Source organism: Homarus americanus, unplaced genomic scaffold, assembly GCF_018991925.1.
Source record: "Homarus americanus isolate GMGI-L3 unplaced genomic scaffold, GMGI_Hamer_2.0 scaffold48354, whole genome shotgun sequence".
In the NCBI taxonomy this organism is placed as follows: Eukaryota; Metazoa; Arthropoda; class Malacostraca; order Decapoda; family Nephropidae; genus Homarus; species Homarus americanus.
In genome coordinates, this window is record NW_024723833.1 from 8,906,930 (window position 1) to 8,919,791 (window position 12,862).

The window sequence follows — 12,862 nt, forward strand, 5'->3', positions numbered from 1 at the left end:
AAAAAAAGATGTTTAATTTTAACTCTAAATTACTTTTTGAGTTTATCGCTATTTTACATCTCAAGATTTCACTTATCAAAATAAAACAAATTAATGAAATTTTAATCAAAAACATTTAAGTTAACTGATTTACAGAAGCTGTTAATTAATTCTTTGTAACTTCACTTGCATGATTGGATAAACAGAGGTTATAAATTATTATTGGCCGAGGTAGACTTTTTAGGCTTGTCACGGGCTACCTGGCAGGTGGTGATGTCAAGCCCTGGTTCACCTATCCACACCAACATGGTTTCTTAAATGTGGGAGTATGTTGATGTTGGGTGATGATGATGATGATACTAGGTAATGATGAAGATGAGGATGTTAATGGTAATGATGATATTTGTGATGCTGATGATGATGATGATGATGATGATGATGAAAGTAGAATGACAGTAAAATCACCAACTGGAGGTACAGTGCTGCAAATCTACATAGGAGTTGGTGGTATGTTTGTGTTCCCGTAATTTTTTTAATGTGTCATTTTCTTTTCATGGATTTTATCATGTGTTTTGATATTTTGAAAGGAAGATAAGCGATAAAACATTGAACCACCAAACTGTTTTTGTAAGATGGGAAAACCAATCAAGGGTTCAAATTTTCACAAAGAATTTTACCTTTGATTTTTTTCCCTTCATAATTACGATACGAGAATGCATGTAGGCAAGTCATTCGCTAAGATTTAGAGTACAGTACACGGAGGGAAAGGAGTCAAATTTTATGCATTTTGAGAGATTATTTTACTAGATGCATTCTCTGAAACTCGTTTAAGGTGGAAAAATCTTAAGGTAGGGATCTATTGAGAAGGCTAGGACTGGCCTTGTGTCCTAACATTCAGTATGGTAAGTATGATCTAATTTAACCATGATTTTTACTCCCACACTTTCTTGTATATTTCATATCTGCTTCACTTTTTTCCTTCCCTTTTTTCAGCTGGTAATAATAGTGTCCTCACTTCCCCTCTACACCGTATTTTTTATAAACAGTAACAGTATAATATATATATATATATATATATATATATATATATATATATATATATATATATATATATATATATATATATATATATATATATATATTATTTTTCCCTATTTTAACACCATTTATCTCGTAATATTGATGCATGCCGCTAAAACTTTGTATTTTAATGAGACAACAGTGTACAGTATAATGCAGTAAATTGTTCAGGGGAAGAGTGTGAGGGAGAGGAACAAATTGTTGGAGGGGTGAACATGGAACACCTGTTATGTGACACCTGTATGGATCAGGGGCAGCTGTGGTCATTGTGTCACACATAACACAGCTGTTTGATGTAGGTGTGTATTTTTTCTAAAGGTTGTATGTGTGTGTTTTAATTGGTTTGTAAAAGGCTTACAGGTGTGTGTATATATATATATGTGTGTGTGTGTGTGTGTGTGTGTGTGTGTGTGTGTGTGTGTGTGAGATACATGAAACTGCAGAGCACACGTGACCTTCACAGCTCACATATATACATATATACTGGTTCGTGTTTGGGTGACAGATATGATTGTTTGTACGTTGATCCTGTGAACGAGTCTGACAGCTTATGAAAGTGAATTTACACGTCAGTATTTCAGTGGCATTTACCAAGTTACTGATGTTGTAAATGACACTGATGGATACTGAAAATTGTGTTCACCTATATTGTACATTAATGGTATGTGTGTATGTATCGTATGTCTGTCTGGTCATCAGAGCTAGGATGCTGTGTGTGAGTATTTTACTTCTTTAGTGTTTATAGATAATCACGTGTCTGTACAGTTTTGCATATGTAATGTTCCTCACCTCACAGGCGACTTGATACCATGTTGTTGGACTCTGTTGTGCCACCACCACCACCTTGAGTATCACTGCAGTGTTGCCACATAAACGGAGTCGCCTGTTAGTCAAGGAACATTATATATGCGGGCAACTGTACTCGAGTTATTTGTTAAGAGAGATCTATGAATTTGGGATTGCATCTGTATACTTTTTCTGTATGTATGTGTATATTTCTGCACAGGATTGTCCGTATGTTTGGCCGAGTTGTTCCGATTATTCACTGAGTTAAGTCTTATCCGTATTACCCTATACATTAATATAGTAATGCTCGTATGACTGTCTGTGTATGTGTGATTTGTATGAACGTGTATTAAGAAATTGCATGTACTGTATGTATATAGCTAAAATTTGTATGTACGTGCAATAAGAAATTAACTTGTACTCAACGGAATTTACGTGTGTGTGTGTGTGTGTGTGTGTGTTTTAGATGACTCGGAAAACCATTTTATTACACAATATGACCGTATGCATGTGCGTGAATGTAGGTGTATGAGCACATATACTGTATATACTGTATATTTATAAATGTATATTGTAGCAATGTATGTATGTGTGTATGTACTCATCAGATGTACTGAGGAACCCTAGAACTAACAATATTTCTTCTTCCTCTCCCGGTTTCGCAGAGAGAGGCCCGCGGCTCCGTTACCTTCAAGATCGTCCCCTCCTACCGCAGTGCCCCGCCCCCTTGCGAGGTATGTCCCGTATCTGTTGCTCCTTCACTCAATGTCTGGTACGTGCAGCGCTTCCTCCTTACCCTCCTTCCTTCCTTCCTTCCTTCCTTCCTTCCTTACAAATTGGTATGTGCAACCCCCACTTCCTCAACCATCCTTCCTCACTCACTCACACTTCCTCATAACCTCCTCATACTTCACATCCCCCAATTAGGTACATCCAGTATATGTTGGTTGGTCCCTCATTATGTGTTATGTGCCCTACCTCTACTTTTCCCTCACTGTTTCCGATCCTCATAACGTTTTCTCAGCTCCCAATTTTACCTCATTACGTCACACCTCATTCGCTTTTGTCTCTTCTTCATTTTCCTTCATACCTGACCTCATAATCCCTTCTAATACTCATAATAATACTCCTAATTCCCCCTCATAACACCACTCACAAAACTTCTCATAAATCACTTCCTATTCCACTCATGACAGCCACTCACAGCCCCTCATAATGCTCCCTCACTCCCTCATGATACCCCCTTAGCCACATAACACCCCTCAGTCCCTCATAATGCCCCCCCTCCTACTCATCCCCTCACAATACCCCGTCAACACCTCAAAGCACCTCATAATACCTCAGACCATCACTACCACTTCCTTCTCTTCATAAATGAGTAATGTCAACTTTTACTGAAGACACACAAGTAGATAAAGGAGTTAGGCATCAGTAGATCAAGTAGGTGATTCCATGGCCCTTGTACACGTAGTAAGCTGTGGCGTCATTGGTCAGCGTCTGTTGGGTTGATTAGTATGTAGTCGATTTAATAGATGATTGTAATAGGTTTAACACTCTTCGAAAGCTTACTAGTAATATTGTGGCGGAGAACGTGATTACTTAGTCAATATTCTCTCTAGGGTTCAAATATAATGTTCTTTAAGAATTACAAAAAAAAATCCCTGGTATTATTAAAACTGTAAACGTCTTAGAAATGTTACGTTGGTTTATGAAAACTGTCTCAGGCTTGTATAACGCTCATTGAAAAAGTCGTGTAGTGGGTAATGAAACTATTTACAGTACAGTACTACCAACATTCATAATTATTTACTCTAAACTTATTTTTTAACGTTTAAGAACCTCATTTACTTCTTGGGTAATGGATTCAGCACTTTGATTAAATAGTCTTGTTGTTTGGAATAGATTATTATATGTCTTTGTTATTAATAACATGGTGCTTAACATTATTTTCTAGTGAGCAGTCTTGTAGTCTTGGTTAATAGCCATGTTCTCTGGTTAATAGCTTTGTTATTCTAGCTAGTTGATAGCCTCGTTCTATGGTAGTACTAGCTTGCCACAGAATTTTTCATGCTCACGTTGGCTGCTTAGACAGGCCAAGCAGAGAGAGGCGGTAAGCAATAATCACGACAAAGACAGAAATATCCCACCACCGACCACAAACAGACCCACTTGAATTCGACCAGGATTTAAGAGTAAAGTTTATCCTCGGATCCTACAGATAGTAGTAGTTGACGAAGAACTTTTGTATTCAGAATAGGAAGAAATAATATAAGCATTAGATTCTTCATATGTAGGACAATTGAGATTCAGACCTGTTAATGCTATCTCAGAAACTGCTGTGTAGCATTGTATCATATTTATATTTTCACATGTAAAAATATTGGCTCGTATTCCGTGTATCGTGATGCTCATATTGTTGTCAGCTACAAGTACTTTATTATTCCATTTCCTGACAATCATCCTAAAATAATATTGAGATTTTGGAGGAAGTACAGTTAGACAGTAACATTCGCTAATTACTGTTGGTGAAGGGTACAGTATATGACATCAATGCAGAACGCTACTATCACTACAACGCTTTTCAAACTCTGTGTTCCTCCGTTATCACACAACTTCTGCCAGGAAACATTTAAAAAATTATGTATATCAGACATCTTAGATAAGACCCTTGAGTTGGACGGCTGCACCCCAAAAAACTGTTGATTATTTTTAAACACATTATTGTACATTTGTTTGGCTCATAAGTTCTGCAAAATTAATGAATTATCATAATTAATTCGTATCTCCAATTTAGTTAGAGTAATTTTGCCGAATTCCATGAAAATGTGACTAAGTTTTGTTAGGCAGTGCACTTGTGGGATGGTTCCTGGTCCAAGTTAATTTTACGGATATATATTATGACACATAGGCAAAGTGTTTGTTGTTCCATGAATATAAATTAAAGAGGAAACAGATCCAATATGTATAGCAAATATATGAAACATGAAATATTTTATTACAGTTCATGAAACTATTAACTCTGAATTAGTTTCGACCCACAGCAGAGTAACCTAACTACTGTATATAGCTGAACCTACTGTAGTTGTTAGTTGAAATGGGTCCTAAACGAGAATCCCAATGGTTATATTATGCTAGGAACCATTGTAAGGAAAGTAGGAAATAAGTTACAGGAAGTCAAAGAAAACAATTACAAACCTTCCTGATTTAACCTTTATTATTAAGTTATGAAGAAAAAATCTGAAGAAATCCTGCGACATTTCTCCTAGCCAAAAATTGTGGCTATTTCATTGACTTTATACATATGACCTTTTTCCAGGCAGTACTGCAATTCGGAGCTATTTGGCCGGGCACCTACAAGCTTCTTCTATATTTATTCACTTGCATCCTTTATAAATGTTGACATCTTCCAATTTTTACAGATATACAATAAATTCTTATATACTGTGACCTGATACCACACTTCCTCGCTTGTGTTTCTGAAATTATCAATAGCATCCAAATGTTAATATTCTCACAGTAAACAGTGAGTCGAGCCACAGCACCATACACACCTCGCCATGTTTACCTTCCATCATGGCTAAACTAAATGTTGTTTACAGAGTTATGATGTAAGCGGCAGCCTTCTGTAAGACCTTCCTCCCTTGGCGCTATTTGGTAACACAGGTATTTTTTTACCTGATGCTTTGTAATTTACCAAGTCTTGATGGAAAAATACGAAATCTAATATAGCGTACAACCAGCATCCTTTGAAACCACTAAATACAAAGAGGTTTTTGTGGGATAAACTTTGTAATAGAAAAACGTGTTTATTTGTTTAGGACAGAACTAATCCGGCGGGGATAAACTCGTGGCAAACTCTCTCTTGGCAGGAAAAAACGCACCACTTCATTTGTTGAAACATCCACCTTTGATAAAAAAGAAACACTGTGTCGTGTTTAGGGGAAACAGTCTAACAAGTAAAAACACCTGAGGGCGTGTTGGTGTTAAAAAGGGAAGGCTCCAGCCTCCAAGCCAAAAAACACCTGATGGCATTACGGGAAACAAATCCAGAGCGGGAAAAACTCGTGACGTCATTACTGAAATGAAATCCTGAGCGGGAAAAAAACATGTGACATCATTATTGAAACCAAAAGTAGGGCGGGAAAACTCGTGATGTCATTAGCCAGGGTTTTGCGTTGTCTGGTGTGTTAGGTTGATAGATAATCTCTTCTGCCGATGGAAAGGTAAACGCCGTTACATTGATGACTTGCTCACTGTGCTGAAATTGCCTCTCGTCTCATTGATAGCCTCTGCCAGGTGTAAATAATGTATACAGCAGTTAATAGTACACGACCCAGCTACAGTTTTAACAAACCCACACCCACTCTCCTCTACCCCCCTTCACTCTCCTCTCCTCGTATACTCTTCCTCCTCTCGTTTACTTGTCCTCTTTTACTATAATTCCTCTTCCTCCTCTTCCATTGTTTCCTTCTCTTCCTCCTCTTCCACTACTTCCTCCTCTCTTTTACTTATCCTCTTTTGCTATAATTCCTCTTCCTTCTGTTCCACTCCTTCCCTCTCAATTCCTCTTCCTTCTCCATTTTTCTTCCTTATCTATCTCCTTTCCTTTTTCATCACTTCCACTCCATCCCACTCTTCCATTTACTCCATCTCTCCTCTTCATCTCCTCCATTTCCCCTCCACTCCCGTGCCACTCCTCCTCCACCTAATGGTTGGCGTCTTCAAAAATGCATTTCCTCACCGCGGTGGAGTGACGCATTTTATTTACTACATCTTTTTGTTTTATATTTGTGTGGTAATGCCTAGTGTGACACCTACTATTATAATGTTGTATTATTTTTATTATTAGTTCAGTAGTAGTAGTAATGTTGATTATTATTATTATTATTATTATTATTGACCTTATTTACCTAATGACCACCCACTAAAGGTGACCATGTCAAGGGAAGGAGACCAGTGACCTGTGTAGGATCCCTCCATTGTTCTTAATATTTTTGGTGTTTTTATTATTAGTATTATTATTACTAATGACTTTATTATACTGAATGTTATTAATATTTTGTACAGTATTGACTTGGTGATCGTTAAACACCTTCCTTCCTGCCCACCAACACCATGACTCGGATAACAGAACAACATATACTGTGTAGTCTCAGTGCAATTTCGACGCCATTTTGGATGCCGTCTTTGTGATCCAGTGAATTATTTTGATGATCTCTTCAAGGTCAAGGAAGCTCAATTTAGGATATTTAGAGAATATCGTAAAAAATTCTTATATGGGAACTAGACATTATAAAATAAATAATACTTTGGAAATATTAACAATGATATTTAATAAAGTATTATTGTTTGTTGTATCATTAACGTTATTGACTTACGTACATACCTTTACTGGCAATATATATATAAAATATATCCCACGAGTAAAAGTAAAACAATTTAAAACTATTGTTTAATCCCATGGTATCAAAGTGTTATCAACCCTTTGTTGGTTCCTTTTACAGATAATTACATGAACAACAGCTGTTGGCTAATGGGTAGTACTGTACCTGTGAAACTAGTTTATAGTATTGTGCTCTCTCTCTCTCTCTCTCTCTCTCTCTCTCAACAAAAACTATGTAGGCTCTGAGGTGTATGTCAGATCGGTCAAGGAAACAAAAACAATTATTATTTATTCGCTTTATTTTTAGGCTTAAGAAAATATTTTGAGGCTGAGTTTTGGTGGAGGCAAAGACGAGGAGGAGGAAAGGAAGGTGGAGTGGGGGATGAGGAGGAGTGGGGAGTGAGGTGGAGTGGGGAGTGAGGTGGAGTGGGGCGTGAGGTGGAGAGGAAGTTATCATAAAGGACTCAAGGCACTCTCTCTATGGCACTAGGCATCCTGACTGGTACCCTTGACATTGTGGCATCCTGACTAGTACTCTCGATACTGTGGCACCCTAGCTGGTACACTTGACAATGTGGCACCCTGACTGGTACTCTAGATACTATGGCAACTGGGCTTGTACTCTAGACACTGGCACTCTGGCTTGTACTCTAGAGACTATAGGACCATGTCTGGTACTATGCCATTCTAGTGGAAATATTTTATTTTGGCACTTTGGATATTACTGTGGCACTCGTGTTGGCACCGTTGCACTCGGGCTAGTATTTTGGCACTCCATCTAATATTCTGCACTGGCTAGTACTATTGCACTCTATCTAGTACTCTGACACTAGCTAGTACTGACGCTCTAGTTAGTACTATGACACTGCAGTAAGTACTCTGACACTGACTAGTACTATTACACTCCAGTTTGTACTATGGCACTCTGTCTAATCTCAAGACACTGTTAAGTGCGTCGCTCCAATTAGTATCGTGACTTTGTTTGGTACTGAACCCTTGTGGGTCCTATAATACCCTAGCTGGCACTATGACACTATTTAACACAGTGCCACATGAACGACCTACCCAGTCCAGCTCCCCGCCTCTGGATCTATTTGTCAGCCTCTGGGTGATAATGCCACGACCCCTGTACGACCTCAGAGGCACATATCCTCCCAGGATGACTTCGTGTGTATGCAAGCTGCATCCTTCTAATGCCAGTACCCGCTTGTTTTGACCCCTCAGTCGAGCAGAACTGCGTCAGTAAGGTCCTCTTTAGCATTACCCATCGTCGTGGAAATTATCTGTATGGTTAAATTTGGTCAAGAAGGTCCTGTAACACTAAGCTTGGTCGGTAGAGTACTCTTGTAACTAAGCTTCGTCTGGTAGGTCCTCTCCGAACAGTTAACAAGCTATAGTATGAAGGTCCTCTTGTAACAAGACAAAATACTCCTTCAGGATATGTGCTGGGACTTGCTTGTCGACGCCATCAGCAATAATAACCACAAAAGCAGTGTTGGGTGTTCACGGCTCACATCCAGCATGAAATTTCCTATTATTCCCACAGTCTCAGTGAACTTAATGACCCAGAGCGGTGGATATACACTAGTGGTACAGCCTGGTATAAACGGCCGGCTGTTCCTAGGCCTTCTCTGACCCGAGTTTCGCTTGTACTGGAGATAAGGGAACTTATCAGAATACATTATTGGAAGTCTCATTGTCATTCCTACGTTAATTTGGCTATACATTTTATTTCGAAGCTGAAATGAGCCATGCAGTTGGAGGCGTTCACAAATCGCCACACCGATGAAACTTACCGTGTAAATCCAGGGGCGGACCTAGGGGTCCGGACCCCCGATTTTCTTCAGAAAATTCCAACACTTTTTCTTTAATGGAGTATTGTACTCGGGCATTTTTGTATAGTAAAAGGTAATTACTATTGACCTCAGAATATCTCCTATTATTAAGTGCACATGGTTTCTTAATGGCCTAAAACTGCCCACGACATTGGTCAGATATAAAAAAATTGTCTGCTTACAGCGCCGCCCTCCCCCTCCCCCCCAGCTGGATAGGCTCACTGTGTTCGCCATGTTCCCACGCCCACAACTTCTTGGACCCCCCCCCACCCCACCCCACCCCGTTTGATATTCCTGGATCAGCCTCTGAAATCTCCCTCGAGTTCTTATGGTACTTTACATTTCTCCATAATGGTGTAAGATTGTATCTACCTGTAACTCTCGCTTAAGGTACACGTATTAAAGTAAAAACTGTCCACCCAAATTGTTCTAATTTTACCATAGCCTTATTTTTCATCGTATGTGAAGGGAATTTCATCCAATATACAAATCTTTGAAAATCTAATCTTGATCCATACATGGTACTGCGGTCACTGTGTGGCCCTGTGCTTCTCTCAGTTGCCGTCAACACCCCTACAGCTGCCAGTGTACTTGTCACACTCTCAGAATGTACATTTACGTCGATATTAACGTTATTAAATTTCAATTGACTTGAAATCGAGAGTGCTCGAGCGTGTCTATGTTCAGTGCTTTTTAGATTAGTAGTGAATCGATTGTCAAACGATAATAGTCATATTCCAGGTTTCAATATTTTTCACATTAATCAAGTTGGACAAGCTTTAATCTATGAAACACTATGAAAGCATTTTGGTCGAAAATTCTATACAGTTCAACTCATCGATCATCCCCTATGGACTTTTTAATTTTAAACAGCTTTGTTCTTCATCAATATCCAACCGATCGTTTTGGCGAGCTTTCATAAAATGGCTCGGTAAAAATAATTACCGATGCGCTGGGACGGCGAGTTTATTTGTGGTATTTAACTTTCACTGCAATCAAACTCTACTCTCTGTTTTGGCTTTCACAAAGTGGATAGTCGAGTTGCAGGGAACGTGAATGGAAAGTCATATTGCCACAGTGGAAATAAATCAACCTGCAGCGTTACGTTTCACTGTTAAAACGGATTCGCGGCCATCATTTTTTCCGAAATTATCCCGTAAGCGATTAATTGATTTCACTCCCCCCTCTCTCCCTCCCCTAAAAAAGACCGGTAATAATAATCAACACGGCAGTGCCTATAAATGCGTTAATATATATTACGCGTCAAATGCAAATATTAGATATAAATATTCATCGTACATACTGTACATGACACTGAATAAATGATAATTTGATGAACCCATTCTATTTTTTTTAATTGGTCACTAACATTACCGCTTAATGCAATTATTATATTTGTCTACTTTTTTTATTACTCTCATAAAGTATTATTAACTGTATAGATAGCAAGTTATTAATTACCTTGTCCAGGTTTGGATAAGTTATTTTTGTAATACTGTATGTAGGATTACATTGTTTGGATTCTGACTTACCCATATTTGGATTTATAAGGATTTCTTGTTTTCCTGGGATGGAATACTGGGTTCTTGATTATCCAGGTTTGAGTAAGTTCAGATCCTTGAATTTCCAGAATGGCATGCGCCGAAGTCTTAGATTATCCAATTTGGGATGCATGCTGTGAAATATACACATGAAGTTCTTACATGGCTTTATTTTAGACAAATACACATACGTGTGTGTACAGTTTTTCACCAAATACGCACATGTACAGAAATCATGAAATACTCATATTTGTGGAGACCATAACGCGTTTACAGTGTAGACTCATAATACGCACACATGTGTAATGTGTGAAGAATTTACACGTAAAACATTATTTACACATGTGTAAGCTGTCTGTGTATGTCATAAAAAACACAGAAAGTGTTTTACAGGATTAAGCTGTGCATGAGTACGATTAGAACTCGTAGAGCAACCTAACACATCCTCTCGTATCAACCCTCCCTCACAACACCCCACACCTCCCTCACAACACACTCATACCTCCCTCACAACACCCTCACTCCTCCCTCATAACACACTCGCACCTCCCTCACAACACACTCGCACCTCCCTCACAACACACTCATACCTCCCTCAGAACACACTCATAACACCCCACACCTTCCTCACAACACCCCCTCCCTCACAACACTCCCACCCTCACAACACTCCCACACCTTCCTCACAACACCCCCTCCCTCACAACACCTCCTCCCAGTCTCATAAATCATATCATTGTTCAGTCATTGACATTTAAATCCACAATTTCCCGAGAATAATAAGACAAGTGACCAGGAACTGATCTTATGCCTCGCCAGCGAGTCCTGTTCATGGGGTTCTGTTAGTCATTAAGTCAGTCAGTCAGTCAGTCAGTGGGTTAGTTAGTCAGTCAGTCAATCAGTGGGTCATTCAGTCAGTGGGTTAGTTAGTCAGTCAGCGGGTCATTAGTTAGTCTGTGGGTCAATCATTCAGTCAGTCGATCAATCAATGAGTCAGTCAGTGGGTCAGCGAGTCAGTGGATCAGTTAGTCAGTGGGACAGTCATTCAGTGAGTGGGTTTGTCAGTCAGTGAGTCAGTCATCCAATGAGTCACTGGGAGAAGAAGACAACCAGTCAATCAATTTGAGTTAGTGAGTTGGTCAATGGTTCAGTCAGTCAACGAGTAATTCAGGTCAATTAGCATTGGATTATGGCATTCATGGATCTGACTGACGCAACTGAAACTATAAAAGGAACTTAATTTGGGCTTAACACAGTGAGATGATCGTTCATCCTCACTCTACTACTCATCCTTCCATTCCCTTCCTTCTCCCCTTTCTTTCCTTCTTTCTCCATTCGCTTTCTTCTTTTTCCTTAATTCTTTCTCTGTTTTCTCCTTTTTCCTTCCATTCTCGTTTTTTTTCTTCTTTCTTTCTCCGTTCTCCTTCCTACTTTCTCATTTTTTCTTCTTCCTTTCCCTCTCTTTATTTCTCCTCTTCCTTCTCCTCCTCTGTAAATACAAATGATAAAACATCCTAAAACTTGAACTTGACGGAATTACATGAAGACGTTGGACAAAGAGAGAAATGATTATGATATTCCCTCGACAGGCACTGAAGACCTGGGGAAATATTGACTTGCCGCCTTCTGCCTGTAAACTCATTCTTCTTGTCTCTATATAGATTTACATATTAAAAGATGATAATAAAGATAAGTAGGGATTTTCATCGTGGGTGTTGCTGCTGATATTACTATAGAAGGAGAGAGAGAGAGAGAGAGAGAGAGAGAGAGAGAGAGAGAGAGAGAGTTTGTTTAGGAGTCGCTGAAGTTACTGAAGATGTCGGGAGAGACAGACAGACAGACTGGTATCGAAAGAGAGACAGATGGAAAGACAGACAGACAAGGAGAGAGTGATAGAGAAAGACGGGCATCAGAAGACAGACAGACAGATAGAAAGACAGGCAGACAATGAGAAAGAGATAGAGAAAGAGACAATGAAAGAGACAAACAATGAGAGAGAGATAAAGACAGACAATAAAATAGAGAAATAGACAGAAAGACAAATAGACAACGAGAGAGATAGAAAGATACAACGAAGGAGAGAAACAGACCGACAGATAATGAAAAAGAAAGACATAAAGATAGACAGACAATAAAAGAAAGAGAAAAAGAAACCAAATATTGAGACTCCTGACTCCGCCAGTAGCATTAGTGTTTCCCTCAGTGATATGAATTATAATGTGATGAGATTAGGGTGGAAGGAGAGAGAGAGAGAGAGA

At 39.0% G+C, this 12,862-nt stretch overlaps 1 protein-coding gene across 1 annotated transcript in view; it reads left to right on the forward strand.

The window, feature by feature from the left end:
• LOC121863903 (peripheral plasma membrane protein CASK-like) overlaps positions 1-12,862 on the forward strand; it is a 120,535-nt gene that overhangs the window by 53,894 nt on the left and 53,779 nt on the right. The window contains 1 exon segment of the mRNA XM_042362816.1: positions 2,511-2,579. Coding sequence (XP_042218750.1) covers positions 2,511-2,579 — 69 coding nt within the window.